Genomic DNA, 20,598 nt, shown 5'->3' with positions numbered 1-20,598 from the left:
CCCGGCCGCGCGGTGCATTGTGGGAGTGGCGGTAAGATGGCGGCGGCCGCCGCTGGACTGAGCTGGAGGCGGGTGTCTTCCTTCACGGGGCCGGTGCCGCGCTCCCGCCACGGGCACCGCGCGGTCGCCATCCGCGAGTTGGTTATTATCTTCGGGGGCGGCAACGAGGGCATCGCCGATGAGCTACACGTCTACAACACGGGTGCGCGGGGCGGGGCGGCGGGCGCGGCCCGTCGCGGGCGAGGGGGCAGGGAGCGGGCGGGGCCGGGCCGGGCCGGGGGGGGGGGCACAGCGGCGGGGCTGTCATGTCTTTAGCTGCCGGTGGACACCGGCTTCCTCACAGCGGGGGGGGGGGGGGAATCGCCGCCTGCCCTCCCCCGGGACTGCCCGCGGGGGGGGCTCGGCTGAGCCGCTGGCGCTGAGGGTGGGCGGGCGGGAAATAGGCCTGGGCGAGGGGTTCTCCCGGGGTTGTGCTGCGGCCTGGTTGATGTTGCTCGTTTCTGGGGAAAAAAGGAACCTGGAAAATATTTTTATGCGCCTCGCGGGTGTTCTGCTTTCCCAGCCCCTTGTCCTGGGCTGCGGAGTCTGCCCTGGCAGGTCTCGGCTGAATGGCTGCTGACTGGATTAGTCCCCTCGACTGTCCAGATCCCCCTTCTTCCCTCTGGTGGCAGCTAACGAGAGCTGAACACGCAGAAATAGAAATCTTGGTTAGAAAAGTGAACATGTTGGCATTGGGAGCCTTTCCAAACAGGAAGCTGCCCAAGACCGATTTTATTCGTGAAAGATTAGATGCCTAAATAGTTACTGTACGGGATGCTGTATGAGGCTGGAAAACTTTTGTGTAATTTCAGCGCTTGGGCTGAGATGGGGCGGGGGGTTAGGTGACTGATCTGTGCTCAGTCAGCCAGTGTTGGCTGCTTGTGCAGCATACCAAAAGCCTGAAAGTGAGAGCATGTTAACTAGCCTTTTATCGTGCCAACTTTTAAGAATCGTTCAAAAATTATTCTTATCGTGTGCCCTCTCTCCCCCTCCAAAAAAAAGATGGCATTTTTGCTGAGTGTTTTTGAGATAAAATCTGAGAGCACAAACATGTTTTGGAGGTAGTTTACTAAGAGGAAAATGCTTAGTGTTAGAGTTCTTCCAAGCAGATTTTTTCCATGGTAGCTAAAAGATCTGCTGTACTCGATCACATTTTTGGGGGGGGAGGAAAAAAAAATCTCTTTTAACCTTTCTGTTTTGACAAGTAATGTAAAGAAAGCTTTTAGATATTACAGTTATACTATCTTATCAGAACAGATGTTCTGATGGGTGCCTTTTGAGTGAGTCTTAATATCACTTTTTTTATTTTTCTGCCTAGACTTTCTGCTAAAGGTGTTTCCCCTTTGCGGCAGTGACAGAAAGGATTATAACCCAGTTGTTCCGGTTCCCAGACGAGTGTTTGGCCCAAACGGACCTTTTTTTCTCTGGGGGCTAAGATGCAGGGTTGTGACCTCGGCTGCTTGAGCTTGGGGTGTTATCCATTGCTCTTGCTATGAGTGTGATGACTTCCGAGGAGCTGGCACACAGCAAGGGCATCTTAATCCCCTGCAGCAACATTCACTGGAAGCTTCTAATTTCACATTTTTCCTCTTCTTGCTCATGAAAAAAGTGTAGGAAAAAGGAGGCGATATCTCCTGTAATTCTTTCATTCCAGAACAGTTTGAACACCAATATGCTGCTGCTGGATCAGGCAGTCTTGTTGCTCTTTCTTGCCTCTGTGCCTTTCCTCTCCCATGTATCAGTGCAGTGCTCTGTAGATGCTAACGTTGGTCCCAGAACAGTGTAATTAGGTTTTCAATAGGGCTATTAAGTCCAGGCACACTGCCATGCTGCTGTAGCTCTCATAATTCTGTTTCTAGGGCTAGCGCCCTCTGAGTTAGCGTAGTTATCTCTTTTGTGTGGAGCTGCACTTAGGTTCCTCATTAGCCTCTTTTTTTGGCAAGTCTATTAAATTGCTGGGTGACCCTTAGTAACTGACTTAGTTACAGTGACCTTATGTGCTCATTCATATATTGAGTAACATTGGTTTGATAGCAGTGTTTGCCTTTCTTTTTATTATAAAAAAAAAAAAAAAAAGTTTTAATTCAGTTAAAACTTGGTGTCAAACAAACAGCCCATTCACAGTTATCTACGGGTAAAAGGTAATTCTTAGAAAGCAGAGTTGTTTAAAAATACACTTTCCTTCTCAGTGTTTGAAGTATCTTTTTTTTTTTTCCCCTCTACTATAGTTACAAATCAGTGGTTCCTTCCTGCTGTAAGGGGAGATATTCCTCCAGGCTGTGCAGCACATGGATTTGTTTGTGATGGTACCAGAATACTAGTTTTTGGAGGAATGGTTGAATATGGAAGATACAGTAATGATTTATATGAATTGCAGGTAGGAAATGTATGAAGATGTTTCAGTTTTGAGGCCTACTTTATTTATCTATTTATGAACAAACACATTTTGTGTTACCAACTGAAGAGGAAAGTTCGATGAGCTTTGCTCTGCTCCAGAAAGAGTAAACTCTTTAAATAGATTCTGAAGATGGTGGAAATCTAAAGAACTTTGAAAAAGAGACTTCCATCTAGTCTAAATAAGTATAAAATATTTAACGCTTTATGAAGGTTAGCTCTTACATGTCCCTCCTAATGTATATCCTAAGAAAAGCCCAGCATTCCCTTAAAAATAATTCAGAAAATATACAGGTGTTAATATTATCTGAATTCTATTGACTATGAATGACTATAAATGAAGATATGTCTGAATATATTTTTCTTGTCTTTAAGGCAAGTCGATGGCTCTGGAAAAAAGTAAAACCTCAAGCTCCTTCCACGGGATCACCACCTTGTCCTCGACTTGGCCACAGCTTTTCTTTATATGGTAACAAGTGCTATTTATTTGGTGGCCTGGCAAATGAAAGTGAGGATTCAAATAATAACGTTCCCAGGTATGCTGATACACTTTGAATTCAATGTCTTTAAAAATAAATTACTAGATGCGACAGCTTTGAAGAGGAACATTCTAGGGAGGCTGCCCTGCGTACCAAGTACTCACATTTGGATTATTTGTGCAGTGGAGGGGTTACATGCTAAGAAGCTTAAGTATTTCTTTTGCTAATCCCACAATATGTAACACTGACTGACAGCTCTGACACTTTTGGAGGGAAACCTGAGCAGACTTTGCTATTTTTCCTAGTATTTGGGGTGATGTTTTCAAGAATGGCTTTATTGTTAGAATTACTTAAATCAGCAAAGTCTCATGACTAATCAGGGAATTCACAATGGAAGTTTCTTTTATAATGCTGTGAGAACAGTTATGAATTCATCTGGAATTTTTTGAAGTAACAGCTGAAGTTGCCTTTATTATCAGCAAGCAGTGCTATAGTGCTGAAGTTTTATATCCACATTCACCTGCAGTTCAAAGCGTTTATATCCACTGAGCTATAAACTGGCAATTTTAAGCTCAGTAAACAAGAGATATCTGGTATGAATGCCAAGATTCAAAGACCATTACCTAAAAATAACTTGCTGATAGATTCAGCAACAAATGGCTAGTTTTCTGTTGGCCAGCCTGAAGACATCAGAAAAGAAACAGTTTCCTTTCACCTTTGTTGCCTTAGAGTTGCAGAAATTCATCTCTAATGTCCCATGTCATCATGTATTGCTCACAACTTTGCAGTTTATTCCAAGCTTGTCCATATGTAGTAATTTCTGCTAAGAATGTTGTTTACCAATGTTGAATGTTTCTTTCATGTAATATAGTATATCAAGTATGATATGAAAGCATGTTTCCTTAGAGGCAACAAGTTATAATAGTTCATTTTTTGTTGTATATCCATTTATTTTTGGTACTGTCCACAATGCCATCAAAGGTTTTGAGATTTTAAAATTCTACACTCTCCCAAGACAGAAGTCTGTAATACTTGGAAGTGGTCAGGGTTTAAAGCTCACTTGTAATCTTGCTTATAAGTGAATTTTTCATACTTTGACAATAATACCCTAGATATTTAAATGATTTCTATGAACTGGAGCTGCAACACGGTTCTGGCGTTGTCGGCTGGAGTATTCCTGTGACCAAAGGGATCTTGCCATCTCCCCGAGAATCTCACACAGCCATCGTATACTGCAGAAAAGATTTGGGAAGTCCAAAGATGTATATTTTTGGAGGGATGTGTGGCTGTCGGCTTAATGATCTCTGGGAACTTGACATAGGTGAGTTGATTTGCCAGTAGAAGTCAGTGCAGTGGCCTTACTGGCTAAGAGGAAAAATTTTAGTATATAATAATTAATGGCATGATGTGGTGCAGATATTACTGGGACTTACACCATAGTGTTAACCTTTTTTTAATTTTTGGAATTAAATAGTTACAGCATTGTTTGCATATATTATCCTCACTGATTTTGGTTACACTGCGAGATTGTTTCCGTAGAGTGCTTTAAAGACTGTCACTATGTTAACTAAGTTGAATAACCATAATGAAACCATAATATATCTTTTTGATAAACTGATAAACAATTAGTTTGTCAGTATTTCCTGTGAATTTTAAAAGAAGCTTTAAGTGCTTGTTATTGTGCCTTCTTTCTTAAAGTGGCCTTCTTGAAAAGGTGAAATTTTGTTTTGTTGAATGCTAGAGGTATGTTCCCTCCTAAAATCCAGGTAGTGAAGTATACAGTAACAAGTTTTTTGAGGGTTTTTATTCTTTTTCTTTTAGAAACCATGACCTGGTCAAGACCAGAAACTAAAGGGACAGTACCACTTCCTCGCAGTCTCCATACGGCCAATGTAATAGGAAACAAGTATGTCTGTTGTTAAAAGCTCAACTCTAGAAAGGTACACCTAGTAGGAGAATGATGATGCTTATCCACTACTGCTCAGTATAAACCATCAGCCCTGTAGAATACTTTTCTGCTTCTATATTATCCTAGCTCAGTGGAAATTAAAAAGTACCATTGTTAATTTAAGGGTATCAAGCTGTGTTTCCGTCCAGCAGGACAGGCTGCCCAACCCACAAGCAGCTTTCCAGGCTTCTTGATTCACCTTTGTGCATTCTGGGGTGGTCTCAGCTGGACCCACGTTGGCTCTGTCAGGAGCCAACCTGAGTGCCTCTGTGTCTGTGACACAGTGAGCTAGCTATGCAAAAAAAACTGCCCAAAGAGTAGAACCAGTTCTAGGCAAAACCATTCCACATTTTTATGGGCCAGTTTTTCTTTCTGTAGTCTGTTCTTCATTACTTTGCTTCTTGCCAATATGGTTTGTTTTGGCAGATAGCATTGATAAAGTGGACTTTTAAACATAGGTTTCAAACCATTTTCTATCAGTTTACAAGCTGGCGTGAAGAGAAAGAGGCAATGGGGGGAAAAAGTGTGAAAGCTTTGTATCTTATGATCAAACAGCTTAGCTTTTTATGATTTACTTAAAATGTTAGTCATTTGTAGCCTGCCTTATGTTTTTAAATTTTTATATCTGACTTAGATACCAGTCTTCTAATTTTAGAATGGTTTATTAAGAGGTCTGCAGTTAAGGGTTGTAGAAATTCTGTGTAAATATGTGATTTTTGGAGAGTATTAGCAGTTTGGTGGTTTGTAAAAAGATACAGTATTAACTTCTGTTTCTGGGAAGCTGTTTGAGGAGTTTTGGGTGGGGTTTTTTTTGTTTGGTTGGGTTTTTTAATCAGTTAACTTACTCAGAAATTTCAGAAGGTAGTTGTCTTTCTAAAGAGAGTAGACACAAATAAAACCTGCTGTAAACCAGAACTGTAAAGCACTGGAAATTTTCTGTTTTGTCCTAGTTTGAGAGAGCACATGCAGCAGATCTGGATGTTAATTGGCTTTTCTTTTCTTTTTCCCTCTTCCCTCTTTTCCTATATTTCAGAATGTATGTTTTTGGTGGATGGGTTCCACAGTCAGCAGGAGGTGATATTTCTGCTCATGATGGTGAATGGAAATGTACCGGTTCATTTTCTTATCTTAATTTGGGTTAGTGTTTCTGCCTTTCTGGGAGTGGGCATTTTGAATTAATACTTTCTTAACAGAGTAGAATAAATATTTTGAAAACCCTGAGAAAAGTTATAGGATACACAGTTGTAATCCTAGCTGACTAAAGAAGATGCCAGGTTTTTTACATCTTTCTAAAGTGATTTTTTTAATTATTTTTCTTTGCACATTCAGCAGGTTTGCTAGTGCAAATCTTTGTTAATACAACTTTAATACTAAGTAATGTAAATACTCCTTCTTCATTTATAGAAGAACACAAGAGACAGATCCTGAAATGAGTTTTTTCTAAACGTGATAGTACTATCCCTGAATCCTCAACTTCTGATCTTGTATTTGCCTGAGAGAGACAACCAGAGGTCAGAAAATTCATACTGTATTAATTGATCGTATCTTGCAAACTAATTGGAAAGCGACCTTGTCTTTGTAATATTGCAAATTTAAATGCAATTGTCTATAAAACCAGAGGTGATTTATTTTCATTTTCTCTGAGCAGTTAAGTGTATTAACTTCTGTATTGCTTGTTTTGGAAAACATCTAGAAACTAAATTTTTCGAGTTTCATTTACTAGATACCACAGAATGGATAGGTCTGATCTCAGATTGCCAGGAGGACAAAAGTAACTTGTTACCAGGGCCAAGAGCAGGACACTGTGCTGTAGCGGTTGGCACTCGTCTGTATATCTGGAGTGGTAGAGATGGTTACAGAAAAGCTTGGAACAATCAAGTTTGCTGCAAAGATCTTTGGTACCTTGATACTGGTGAGTCAGAAATAAACAAGAGACTTGTACTATGTTCCATATTTTATTAACGTATGGGAAGCTGGCATCACTGATGATGAGAACATCAAAAGCTGTAGCAAACTCAAAGATTATTTAAATTTTAAAGCTTATTTAAATAAACCACGCTTCACTGTTGATTGTTTGAAGGCTACAGCTATAACTTAAACTGAAAAAAATTAGGAAGGCTTGTTTAAAGCCTCTGAAAGAACTTTGTGGCTTTGTGGCTAGATTCTGCATTGCGTGCCATAGTCAGTAGATACAAGGTGCTAAAGGGTGTTTTACTTAAACTCAAAGTACCTGGCCTCTCTTCTTGGTGATCTTTTCTGCTGCTACTTACTGTTTTTTACCAAACCTCTCCTTCTCTTGGGATCATTGCTGCTGCTGCTTCCTCATCTCTTGGACTTGGCAAAAAGATACTGTCGAATCTGAGAAAGGACCAAATTGTTCCTGGAGCTGAAGGGAATTCTGGAGCACTAATTACTCGTTAGTAGCTGGCTTGATGGCAGGACACTGAGATGGTATTGGGAGAGAGAGAACTAGAATAGTAATTTGGGGAGGGAGTTGTTGCCTGCTCAAGCAGAAGCATGAGAATTGTTATTGGAGATTGTGTTTTCTTCCCTGCGCCCTCCCCCCTCCGCTTTTTTTTTTTCCTCAGGAAGGTCAGAAGATGAAAGAGTAGCAGGGGAGGCATGTGGTTGAGAGTGCAGCCTAGTCAGGTATCAAGGCAAGTGAGAGGAGGAGGTCATTGGCATTGATTCATGCCTAGGCTTCAGCCTCTGCAGAAGTTTGAGGGAAAGCTTGCTTTAGGTACAGAGAGCAAGCAAAAACGAAGCACAATCCTCTGTGAATCATTTCCAGGAATATGTAAAGCTTTAGGAGCCAAAGAGCTGCATGCAGCCTTTTAGGAAAGGACAAGGATCTCTTACGTCTGTAATCCCTATAATGATGTATATACAACCCAAAGACTTGCTGGCAGCAGAAGAGCCATTAAAAAACAAAGCATCAAAACTTCTGCATTTTTTAAAACTCTAGAATGGCACTTTATAATTCCTTTGAAGTTTGCAAGAAGAACTTGCAAGTTCTCTTGACTTGCAAGTCAAGTCAAGCAAGCAAGACTTGACTTGCTGCTGTTGACAACTGTTTCTTGTTGAATCTGGTATATATTGTACATCAGTGAAAAAGGAGCTATTGATTTTTCTTGCATTATATAGATATTTCTTAAATGGATAGAGGAGGGCAATTTCAAACACGCCATCTGTGTTTTATTGGTTTCTTGTAGAGAAACCTCCAGCACCATCACAGGTACAGCTGATTAGAGCTACCACCAACTCTTTTCAAGTGAAATGGGATGAAGTACCTACAGTTGAAGGATATCTTCTTCAATTACATGCTGACTCACCAGTGCCATCAGTGGCTGGAATACCTGGTACTGGGGTTCCTGAGACATCAGTGCTGAGTTCACAAGGTAGTAGTCAGATCACATTATGCTAATGTTTGGGTAAAGGTAGAGGATTGTGTAAGTAATTAATATGAGTTTGTTTTTAAAAAAAATAATTTTGAGAGAGAGAGACCTTATTTCTTTGGTTATTCCCAAAATGCGTGCATCATAATTATGGAAAACTCAGCTTTAACTTGTATCTGTCAGTTTTGGCCAGCAATCTGAATATGAAGGTATTAGTACAGTGCTGGGCACAATTTGAGAAAAGAAACATTTGGGAAGGGATTCTATGTGACTGTTTGGCCATGCAGTTTCATTTCAGTCTTACAACCAAGTCTTCCTTGAGGCAACTTTGGGTCTCCCTCTTGCTTACTGGAATAGATTCCAACCATCATTAATATTAAGTTTTATGTAACTGATTGGAATTTGTTTTTGTTTACCTGAAAGGTGGCTCTTCTCTACATCAAAGTCCACAATCATTGCCTAGTGTCCCTTATCCAGAAATGAAGGTGGATCATCCCAGCCAAACAAATAATGTCATTCCTAATAATGTAAGTGTAAACTGAAAAATGCCTAAGTGGCAAAGTAGTGTGGGAAGCGAGAGAACTGCCAAAAGACTTTCTCAGTTTTAAAAGTCCTGCATACTTTTTAGGCCTTAGAAAAAAACCAAAATGAAACAAACAAACAAAAAGGCACCTGCTGAAGTAGTTGTCTTTTTTCTTACATTCTTTTTACTTTTATGATTGAGAGACAGTCTTTAAAGTCTTCTTCCTGGTAATGCAGAAAGGAAACTGCAACTGTATTGACTTCCAGAACACTAAATGGGAGCCTGATACCAGTAGAAATACTATTCATCCTCCAAATGTTGGTGAAATTAATGTGGGAGGCAAAAAGGATAAGGCAAATTCCTTCTTTGTTGGTGTTTTTATGCTAGTCTGCTTAGTTGTAGGTTCCTACTACAGTATAAACCCAATTATTATCTATTCTGGTTGTGCAGTTGTACACGTTCCACTGTTTTGCCAATTTAAATAAAAAAGGGAGAACAAACTCTGGCTAAAGGATCACATTTTTAGAAAATCAGACTTTTTCTTAATTGTGTAGGGCCTCAGGTCTGTATGGGATCCATAATGTATTCTGGTAGAAAACACATGCAGAAGTACTATAAATTTTACTAACAGTAGAAATATCTTAGGTATGTGCCAGGAAAGCAGAGGTTGAAAGCCTCTGTAATTGTGATTTTTCCCATCCCCTCAAGTACCCCCAGTAGACTAAATGTATGCGTCAATGAACTTCCATGTAATAACCTAAGAATGTGAGTTCGCTCTCAGATAAAATTCAGTATGTGTCAGGGACGCTTCCAAGTCAACTTAGAGTTTGAGTCTTTGTTTTATAGTGGCTAAGGTAAGGTGGATTGTGAGGTTGGTTTCTTGTTTTAATTTAAAGTGCTAGGGGGATTTGTTGGAGAATTTTTGTTTGTTGTTTTCGAGCAAGCATTTTCATGCCATGTTTGCAACTGAAATTTCTGAACTTTGCAGTTAAACATTAACAAATGTGTTGTTTTGGTTAGGTCCAAGTTTCCCTTTCATCCAACCCATTATTAAAAGTAGAAGGAAAAGAAAAGGTTGCAGCACCTGAAAACAAGATTACACAGGAGACTATGAAAAACCATGCAGATGCTACAGGATTCAAAGAATCAAATGCCCCTTCTCTTTTGCCTGTTTGTACTTCAAGTAAGATAACTATAGAATAAAAATTAATTAAAAAGTGAGAGTTAAAATTAATCTCATAAACCTTAAATAAGATTATTTCTGTCTTGCAATTTAAAATTATTTTAGAGGCCTTTGTAGTTTAAAAAAACCAACTTGTGCCAGTTATTACTGTACATATTTTTAGAAGATACAAGGAAAAATGAAATCTTAAGTTGTTTGAAGTATTGCAAGGGACATGAAATTCTCAATATATTCATTATTATGATGGCAAATGTGTCTCTTTAAACATAAATAGCAGGTTTTAACATCAAAGAACAGACTGACAGGGCCAGATTCATTTTACAACATGAAGGTGGTAGTAACTCCAGGCTCTCTTTGACACTACTTCTGTCTGTTAATAGCGAAAAGCTATTAGCTGATGTAAAATTTTAGGCAACATAGAAAGGAGCATGTTTCTGTCTGACTGTAGAGGAAATAGAAGATGACTAGGCACTGATTTAGGCATTTCACTGAAGTGCCTTAAGTTCAGTGTGGTGAATCCAGGCTCAATCACCTGATCTGTTTATATCTGACTTTCATGTAATTTATAGGTTGTTGGATTTTCATTTTCTTCACAGTGTAATTTAAGTATTGTGTGGAAATTTTGGATCTTAGCGCTAAGTGAGAAACAGACTTCCACAGTGGTTAATCTTAAGTTGATTGTTACAAATCTGTGATACTGATTTGTGTGGATACTTTATATTAGGATTTTTTTCCAAATTAATCCTTTCATAACCAAATAGATACAGAATAGCAGGCTTAAAACAAATGAAATTGCCATTTTAATATAACTGTTTACATATATCTGTTTATGACTGTGCAGACAGACTCTTGTTAAGTTATATACCTAAAGAAAGCATTAGCAATTAATATAATCAGATCAATTCTAATCTAAATCTGAGCTAAACTCTGGTTTTATATGAAACTAAAGCCATTAGATCAAGCTGAGATTTGTTAGGTGTTATCAGTATTGAATTCTGGTTAATATTTTCTTTTTTTAAGGTCCCCAGACTTCAGCAAATGTAGGTGAATTACATGACTTGGACAAACGAACTGTAAATCCTGATGCTTCTGTATCCAGTACTGTCTCCAGCACACAAACTATGGTAACCCAGCAGGCTGTTAAAACTGAATCATCAAGTACAAATGGGGCAGTTGTTAAAGATGAAACTTCACTAACAACATTCAATTCAAAATCTGAAGGTTTGAAATGTGTTTCACGTACTGTATTTTGAGCCATATATATCTAAGGCCATCAGAGTTCCTCTAGTGTGGTGGGATTCCCATCTTGACTAGTACATGGGATTGAGATAGGGCTTTGGGTGTTGAGGACCTTGGGCAGCCTGGATGATCTCTGCTATGATTTAAACATCTTTTAAAATCAGGATACTCCTTTTATATGTTTGCAAACCACTTTGTTTCCTGTAAGTGAAAAGTCATTTAAATCTTCATTTATGCAGAAGCCCATTTTCTAAACAGCAGTGGCAGCCAGTTTTGGTGCCCACAGCACATTTGCTTTCATTCAGTGATTGTCTGTTTATTTAGTCAGCAAAAGACTACAAACCTTAGATGATTTTGATTTTAAACAATTGACCTCTGTAACAAATATGGCCAGTTCACGTGGCTAGCTCACTGCTTGTCAAATGTGGTGACCTCTTCACAGACTGCTTGAAATATCTGAAATAAGCAGCAATGCAGAAACTAAACATATTGGTAGTTTTTCAAGTTTTGTTTTTCGTGAATATCATCAGGCTGTGCTTGCTATTGTTTTGAGTGTTAACTAAAGAACTGTATTCTCTTATTGACACTGTGCGAGTAGTGTAATTTTTACCGAACAGTATTGTATTTTAAAAGCAAAACCCAGAAACACAAGTACAGAATACTAATATTCCCTTGTGTTGTTCATGTGCTTATGTGCTTTGATTTATCTTTTTCTTTTTTAAGATTCCATATTAAAATTAATAAATGTTCTTTTCCCATTTGTTAGGATTGTTTAAAGATTAACTGCTTATGTTCAGAATTCAGACTGTATTGATGTCAGTGCATTCAAATTAAGATTTCATGCTTAGACTATTCATACAATGTCATCAGTATGTGCTTCAATCTGGCATTTAGATTATTTGTTCACAAATACTTCATATTGATTTCATAATTCTGTCACTTTTTAGGATTTTCTGAGTCCTGCTTTCTGTTTGTATTATCTGTAGCAGCCTGCAATGCCAGGCTCTTACAATTGTTCTGTGAATATGACGCAAGCCAAAATTAGTTGGACGTGTTATAAATAGAACTGCATGCAAAAGAAGTCTGAGACGTACTTTTGCAACAAATACTTGTAGATGGCTGTTGAGGTCGCCTTTCATACTCTGTGGACTTTGTGTTAAATTTTTTGTATCACTTAAGCTTTTTAAATATAACTTTTTGTTTCTAGCTGCTGAAACTGCTTATATCATGCCTTCGACAAGGGTCAATACCGGACAGACAAATGATTCACACTCCTCTGTAAGTCTGACAAAGTATATGCTGTATTTATTGTTCTGTTGATTAGTTGTAAGGTCTCTTCTGTTTTCCTTTAATTATATCTCTGAAAGAAAAGCAATGTATATTTAGGGCTTGAAGTGAATAATACAGGGGTAAGCATTTCTGTTGTAAAACTAATTGCATTGTGTGTGTTTGATTTGAGTCTAAGTAGCAGTTGTGTAGTTGGGAGGAGATCCAAGTATGTGTTTCAGCTGTTGAATCATTTTTATTGACTGGCACAGTGGAATGATCTCTCTGCTGCATGATGTGCAAATGTAAAATGTTCTTCTGTATGCACAACTGAATTTAAAATGAAGTATGATCAGACTAGTGTTAGCTGGTGATCTATAGGTTTGAAACGTAACTAAACTGACATCTTGATGTTTTTCCCTAGAGGAGATGGGGACTGGCTATGCAAGCTGTAAATACTGCCTGAAAAAGTAAATGCTTCCTATTTCACCTGCTTACAACTTAATACACAAAACCAAGGTGTTACTGTTGCCACCAAAAGAGAGGAGCTAAGGACGGGAAGAAGCAGCTGCTACTAAAGGGTTGGGGTGCTTTTTCCCAGAGCAGCTGCCACTCCTGCCCGTTTTCCATGCTAGCAGGATCGTGGCCTGTCTGTGCTGGGCACACTGACCTGGTGCCTGGAGACAAGTGAGAAAGACGGTTTGTCTTTCTGGGTCAGTCAGGAGCAGTTCCCATGCCCTCCACCACCATTGCCCCATGCCACAGCAGAGGCCCTGTTCTCAGCTGCAAGCGAGTTCAGCAGCACCTTGAAAGAGAGTATGTTTGGGGCTGAGGTGTAGCTGAATCCCAGGTAGAGCTACTGATGTTGGACCATGTTGTGGAACTTTCTGACCTCTGAGTAAAATTAACTCACAACTACATGCTGCTACGGACACCTAGTTCTACAGCTTTAAACTTCTTCCCCTCCCTGTTTAAACTAAAATGTCAGAGGTGACATCCCAACTGTTGGGGTTTTTTTAAATGATGGACTGTGTCTAAATCAATGTATAAGAACCTGTTGGTTTTGAACAGTATTTTAATAATACATTTATATTTGTTTGAAGAAAGTAAGACTGCTATAAAAGGGGGTTGTCTCTTACATATGCTAGAGTCTTCACATATTTTTTTTACATTACATTGAAGTATGGGTAGTCTACATAACGTGTTCTTCAAACACTAGAAAACTTCACAAAGACAGTTGGCACCGGTGAAACCAAAAGACCGGCAGTGGTATGATGTTGGAATTTTTAAGAACAACAGTGCTGTGGTGAGCCAGTTCTATTTGCTGCCAGAGGAAACGCTGAGCATCTCTAACAAGGTAGCTGCTAATTCTTCTCTGACATAACTTGCACGTACATATTTTGGAATCTGTTGCTCATATGGTTGACAACAAAATGTGGGGTTTTCTGATACTGCAGCAGGACCTGGTGCTTACAGGAGTTTTGTATTTTGTGACCAGTAGTTCCTCATGTATTTTGCTCACTTTTTTTTTACTATTTCCTAAACCAGATGAATTTTCTTCTGTTGTTTTTGTATGATAATATGGAACATCTTATTTTGCTATTGCTAATTCTTTCCATATTTCTATTTCTAGCCTTAAGAAAGAATATTAAACTTAGTGAGCTTTCAAACCAGTGAAGATTCTTAAAAACTAAAAACTTCACAACTTCTTAATACGTTATTTCAGTACAGCATTGAAATGTTTCAATCAAAGTTTCTTCTCTGTTTCCAGAATCTTTGCTTAAAAATTGTGAAAGATACTAATAAGACATAGGCTAGGCTGTTTAAAAAGACTAGATATGAAACTGTAGTGGGTTTTGTATTAGATTTCTCTAACAATGTTGTTGCATATATAAGTTTATATATGAAAATACTATACAGGTGAAACTTGCAAAAATGTTGCAGTTTTGATGGTGAAAGTGTAAATTAATGATGTCCTAGCGAACTGTAAACAAAAACGATGGGTATATGTTTTCTTGAGACAAAAACAAAAGAACACAGAACACTTTCTTTGAAAGCACTTCCCTATAAATATTGCACATCTTAGTTTTAAAGAGTGTAGTACATTTTACAGTGTTTACATTGATTGTGATTTCTTGTACATTATTCAGAAGGAAAGTAGTTCCATTGGAAATTTCAAGGATGCATCAATGCATATTTTAAACATGGAACTACAGTAGCACATAATGTTTCAGAAACTTCAATGTTACTAATTTGCAGTGCTTTGCTTTAAAAACATTTTGATTATCTATGCAACAAATTGCAAATCTTAACTGTAGGAATAACTGGTTTTGAAAGAAAAGTATTTTCTAGGACAGAAGAGTATGCTAATTAAATCATAAGCTATACAATTGGAATTGCTACTTTGCTTTTACTTTCCCAAGTAAAAATAACCAAGAGGTTCAGTTCAATTTAAATGACTGAAAAATGCAGGGGGTGGGTGGGTTAGAGATGTAGTCCCATATTGCATCCTAGATCAGCTGTTTTGAGCTGAGCTAGTGCCTCAGTCAGAACCTTTTTGTAAATTCTGATTTAAGTACAAAAGTATTAGATAGATTTTCAGTTTCGATTAAACTTCTTAATCTTCAGTTTATTGCTACCCCACTTTATATTTTTTTAAGCTAATTGTGTTTAGAATATTTTAAAAATTAACACAAATGTTGCTTTATTTTCAGATGGAAAGTGCAGATGTACCAGACTACAGATTACTTAAGAAACAGGATCTTCTTCCAGGCACAGTGTACAGGTTCAGAGTTGCTGCAATTAATGGCTGTGGTGTTGGGCCTTTCAGTAAAATCAGTGAATTCAAGACTTGCATTCCAGGTTTTCCTGGAGCTCCTTCAACAGTCAAAATCACCAAGGTGAGACATATAGGTAATTCCAGTACTGATGTATAAAATTCTGGTCACAAGCTTAATCTCAGAACTCTTGGGTTTTGTTGGTTTGTTGTTGTGCTTTTTTTCAAGTTAAAATTGTCATATAAAATAGTGTCAAATGCTTACTTGGTTAATTCTGGTCAATGTAATATTCTTTAAGAAATTTGCTATAAAGAGTTATTTTAAGACTTAATGATCATGTTACCAGATACACATCTTACTCAATCATTTGATAGTTGCCCCGTGATTTTCTCTTTCTGCATCCTTAAATCTATAGGGCTTTACCATACCTTATAAAAAAAGTCAAAAGACACATCCTTACTTCCAAAGAGTGATGATGTTAGGCTAGAATTTTCAGATGATCTTTAGAGGTTTTTTTGTATTTTTATGTATATGTATATATATGTATATATATATGTATATATTATATATATATATTTGAGTATCTAATGGTTACCTACATACTATCACATTTTTTCCCTTTTTCTTCAGAGTGTAGACTGTATTCATCTTTCTTGGGAGCCTCCTGCTTCACCTTCTGGAAACATTTTAGAATATTCTGCCTACTTAGCAATCCGTTCCACACAATTACAGGAAAATCCAAGTCAGCTTGTATTTATGAGAATATACTGTGGTCTTAAAACATCATGTATAGTGACTGCTGCCCAGCTTTCAAATGCTCATGTTGATTACACTTCCCGACCTGCTATAGTGTTCAGAATTTCTGCAAAGAATGAGAGAGGATATGGACCAGCCACGCAGGTTCGATGGCTTCAAGGTAAAGTCGGTGTCAGACACAGCATTTGCATAGGCTGCAGCTGTGGCGGAGAAAATGGTGTATTGTGTCTCTAGAACCAATACTTTTTTCAGCAGTGCATGTGAAGTTCTTGAAATGTTGTTTTGTTCCTTGTAGAAGTTTTAAGAAAATCTAGTTGTTGAATTTGGCATAACATTTAAAATTTTTTTTTAATATTTGTTCACAAGCAAAGACAAACAATTACTGGAATGTTGGTTATTGAATTTTACCCAGTCCCTCAGATAATAAAAGCCTAGTAAGCTTCTGATTTCCCTGGGCTTTACTTCAGCTCAAAAGTTTTTCATTCTAATAAGAAGCAGTCCAGTTACATGCATGGGTGTAATCAGGTTTTTTTTCAATCTTTTCGCCCTCCTTATTAGAAAAATTTTTCATAAGGTGATGTCAGGTACGTTTTTGTGACACATACACACTTTAAAGTCTGTATTGCAGCCAGAAGAGGTTTTGTCATCTTGTCCCTGCACTTGAAATTGTACAGGCTCATGATGAGTTGGGGTTTGGAATGGATCCACTGAAAATAAAGATTGGCTTTTAGCCTGATCAGTTCTGGCTCACCTTTTAAGTAAGCCAATCCAGGGGCTCAAAACAAGAAGTTTTGCTGGCTTCTCCTCTCTTCTCCTTTCTGGCTTAGCTTTCTGCTGGTTGTGAGCTGGCTTCGCTCAGCAAGAGGTGCTGTGAGCTTGGAGGAAGGTTAGGAAGGGCAGAGCAGAGGAGTGTGGCCACCCCCTCGGGGAGCAATGACCTGTTGTATCGGTTCAGCTGACCTCTCAGTTTGTGGGCTGTGATCCACAGGGTGTGGTTGAAAGCGAACAGTTGAATACACCACTGCTTGCTTTTTAACATGTGTTTTTCTAAGATGGAGAGCAACAATGAAGAAGCTGTCTTCTGTAATGTTTAGTATTCTGATGCTGGTTTTACCCTTTAATTGGCAAGGGTTTTGACTATGATCTGTATTCCAGAACTCTGAAGCAGTAGTTGTTTGAAACTATTTGGCCATGTACATGATGTGAAATTATGAAATGTTTAACAATGTCTCCTTCTTTTTGCAGATATGAAAACATCAAGCTCAAAGTAGAAACAACGTAATAAATCTCGAGTTTCGAATGTAGTGTTTAATGTAACTCTTGTACTATTTGTAAATGCTACAAATATTTTATTTTTGCATTGTTTTTATCTTAAAAATATATAACCTTTTTTACGTTTGAAACATCAGCGTTACACAGCCTTGCTCAGGTATGAGTACCATATAGAAACTATATTGAAGATGGTGGGGTGGAGGACCATACTCTATCCAGTAGCTCTTTCTGGTAGTGAAAGTTAAAATGTAAAAAATACACAGTTTAAAATTAAAATTAAAAATAAATAAAGAAAAAATTGGCACATACAGTAGTATTTGAGGTAGAGTCCCCATGATTGCTACAGATCTTGCATAGATAATTCATAAGACTTGATATATGAGCAAATTCTGTTTGGTTTCAGTTCCTTATACCACATTCTTCATTGTGGTGCCTGAGTACAAGGCAAAAATTTCCAGTTATTATATAGTAACTTAAAATGTATAAATATTTTAATATATACTTTTTTTGTAAAGAAATGATTTTTCTACTATTTGTAACAAATATCTTAATCTTGAAAGATATCCCCTGAAGATTTAAAAGGAAAAAGTTAAACTTAGTCATTTCTCTTATTACAAAAAACATAAATTCATTGTAAATGCACTACTAATATTTAGAATTATCCTTTTGTAGTTGTACAAATCTCAAACTTGTAAATACCAATGTTTACAAGAGACCTTTCTGGTCTTGTATTAAAACTTCCATGAGATTCATTCTCTTTTTTTTAAATCCATATGCTTTGCTTTTAGCATATGCTTGCTTTTTGCACTAATAATAACTTACCTCATTCCTGTGTTTGTAATCACTTGTGTTGCTTCCATAATGTTTCTGTAAAACTTCAATCTGAAACTTTTAACCAAAGTTTAGAATACATGGTAAGCAATTTTGCACATATTATATGGCAACTTTCAACATATTTATTCCAGTTAATCTTCTTAAGTGCTTGTTTGCTTTACCAGTATATTCTACCAATCAAGTTCAGTATCTCCCTTTTACTATGCATCATTTTACATTAACTAGCTAGCTGATAAATTCAACAAGCATTACTTCTAGGAATAGGTTGATCCATTCCTATGCTAAAAGAAAAAAGTTGTTCACAGTAGTGAAATAAAGGTAAACATTTTAAATGCTATTTATGTATCTATATATAAACCTATGTTTACCAAAGTGTAGAGGAAAATGGCTGAGTTGGACAAGGTCACTAGGTGAATAGATTGAGGCACCTAAATAAGATTTATTTTAAAATAAAACCTAAATTATTTACTGTGCAATGAAGTTTATACTTTGCACTTTAATTTTGCCCCGAATGCCAAAAGACTGTACATCACGGTAGAATTTCTTGCCTCTGCCAGTTAAATTTGTCTTAAGAGCGTTTGTAAATATATAAACTAAAATAAATTATGTGCCTGGTTTGGTGGGAGAAGTATCACTAAAATATTAGAGATTTAACAGCTCAAGTATCCTAGAGCAGATTTAATAGCCAAGTTTTAGCCACCCTGAAAATCAGGGTTATAATGGAAGTGCTGATACAGCCTTAATTATCGCAACACATCACATGTTATAATAGCATATAAAAAGTGCTGGGGACCATAAATCGCTATAATAGTGTTAATTATGGCACAGGAGTAATACACATGTGTTTACTCCAGAGAAGAACCTTGTGTTAATGACAGATATCCCAGATTCACTTTAAACGGTGTTTATAGTATGAATGTATAGGACTTTTCCTGAAGTTAACTGGCTTTAAAATATTTGTGTTTTAATGGTCCATTTCATCAGCTATGATCTCACTACCAATACTGTCTGATAACTAAAATACCGTACACATGAACTGTTAACTAGAAGAATAGAACTTGGTTTTTCTTATTAGTACTGTGAAAGAAGCCTTTAGAGAAAACACTTGTGGCTTTGATTTTGTTGGTTGATAGCTGTGATTGTAGAGTTGTTATTTAAGAATAAAATCTGTTGGGTATGTCTGGGTGGAGTTTTTTTGCACTTAGGTTCACATGCTTTGCACAATTTCTTTTTCAGTGGGTATGTCACAACTACCAAAGGGTAAAACTGTGGCGTTTTCAATGAAAGTATAATTTCCTTGTAAGTGTGCTTTCTTCAGCTGACTTGACATAAGATGTCACTTTCTCTCCTTTGTCCAAGTTGGGTGACGTTGAATAGTGATCATATGCAGATCTTCAGTTCCTCACAGTTTTACTTTCAAATGAAATTGTGGTACATGCTGTAAAATACACTTTGTGGTCTGTTTTTTAGAACTGTATTTATAATGTCTAAATCCCACCTGTTTGCCTATCAACTAGATATCAGACAAATATTGATTGTTTGATTTTAAATTTGTTTGGAAGACTGTTGACATCAGCTCTTCGAGAATCTGTGTTATCCATTTATTTCATATATCGCTAAAGGACATGTAACAGAAGCTGAAATCTATCAGATGACAGTATCCATATTGTAGAAATGTCTAGGTTTACTAAACTCCTTAGGGAAGTTGTGACTGTGTAAGTATAGGACAGTCGTGCCAGTTACGGCAGACACTGCTACAGCTTCACCTTAAGAATGTTCTTGTGAAAGTGGAAATGAAGTGAACAATAACCTACACTTTGTGTTTTCAAAGTAATTATAGCAATATCTTTTGAATGTAGTTTGGAGTAGAGCACATGATCATGCCATAAACTCTGAAGATTAAATAAGTATTACTGTTGTTATCTGATATTTCAGGATAGCGAATTTGACGTGAACTTAGTCTTACAGCCTGTTACTTAATGACCTCTACAAGGAAACTGACATTTTGTACAATTCAAGTTGATCAGTCTTATTTTGAAGCATTGTTTGTTCTTTGTAATAAAGTGGTTGTCCTATCAAATGCATTGTAAACACTGAAGTGTATGTCTGCTTTTTCAAAGGTGTACGTGTGCAAACTTCCAATTTCTGTCCTTCTTTAGAAAAGGGGATGATACAGAGAAGACAGTGAGTATATTTGTCTTTGCGGGAGGGGTGGTTTAACGATAAGCATTGTAATACTGAGTATTACTCTTTCAGAAGAATTATTTGCCAAGTTACTTCTTGGGTTACCTCATGGGTTTTTTTCTTAGTTGAGGTTCCCCAATTTCCCCGCCCCGCCTCCTCCTGCAGTCACTGTGCTCTCGCCGTTACTCTGCCCCCTTCCATACCTTTGTGCCGTGCAGCTTGCTGGTTGCGGTCTCTGAAATTAAATTTTGAAATTACTTCCCCCGTCTATACAGCGGTTATGTTGCTGCTGTTCAAAATGAGTGACAG

General features: G+C 37.6%; 1 protein-coding gene across 2 annotated transcripts; it reads left to right on the top strand.

The window, feature by feature from the left end:
* Window positions 1-4: 4 nt before the first annotated feature.
* HCFC2 (host cell factor C2) lies at window positions 5-20,196 on the top strand. 2 transcript variants are annotated; one of them, XM_030041184.2, is made up of 16 exons: window positions 5-202; window positions 2,268-2,416; window positions 2,809-2,969; window positions 4,025-4,233; window positions 4,734-4,818; window positions 5,894-5,997; window positions 6,584-6,772; window positions 8,073-8,258; window positions 8,679-8,782; window positions 9,799-9,961; window positions 10,982-11,182; window positions 12,408-12,478; window positions 13,686-13,823; window positions 15,181-15,366; window positions 15,874-16,159; window positions 17,245-20,196. In XM_030041184.2, exons 1-16 carry the CDS (start codon window positions 37-39, stop codon window positions 17,268-17,270), a joined length of 2,424 nt encoding a protein of 807 aa, XP_029897044.1. In that variant the 5' UTR covers window positions 5-36; the 3' UTR covers window positions 17,271-20,196. The 2 variants fall into 2 exon arrangements, with proteins under 2 accessions (XP_029897044.1, XP_029897043.1); XM_030041183.2 differs by lacking the exon at window positions 17,245-20,196 and having other exon boundaries at window positions 15,874-17,238.
* Window positions 20,197-20,598: the final 402 nt, after the last annotated feature.

The sequence above is a fragment of the Aquila chrysaetos genome, chromosome 17, assembly GCF_900496995.4.
Source record: "Aquila chrysaetos chrysaetos chromosome 17, bAquChr1.4, whole genome shotgun sequence".
NCBI lineage: Eukaryota > Metazoa > Chordata > Aves > Accipitriformes > Accipitridae > Aquila > Aquila chrysaetos.
This window is presented reverse-complemented; position numbering and strand designations above follow the sequence as displayed.

Coding starts and splice junctions, on each gene's coding strand:
- HCFC2 (XM_030041183.2), top strand. CDS start 37: ATGGCGGCGGCCGCCGCTGGACTGAGCTGGAGGCGGGTGTCTTCCTTC. Junction 4,819..5,893: donor GCCAATGTAATAGGAAACAA/GTATGTCTGTTG, acceptor CCTATATTTCAG/AATGTATGTTTTTGGTGGAT. Junction 5,998..6,583: donor ATTTTCTTATCTTAATTTGG/GTTAGTGTTTCT, acceptor TTCATTTACTAG/ATACCACAGAATGGATAGGT.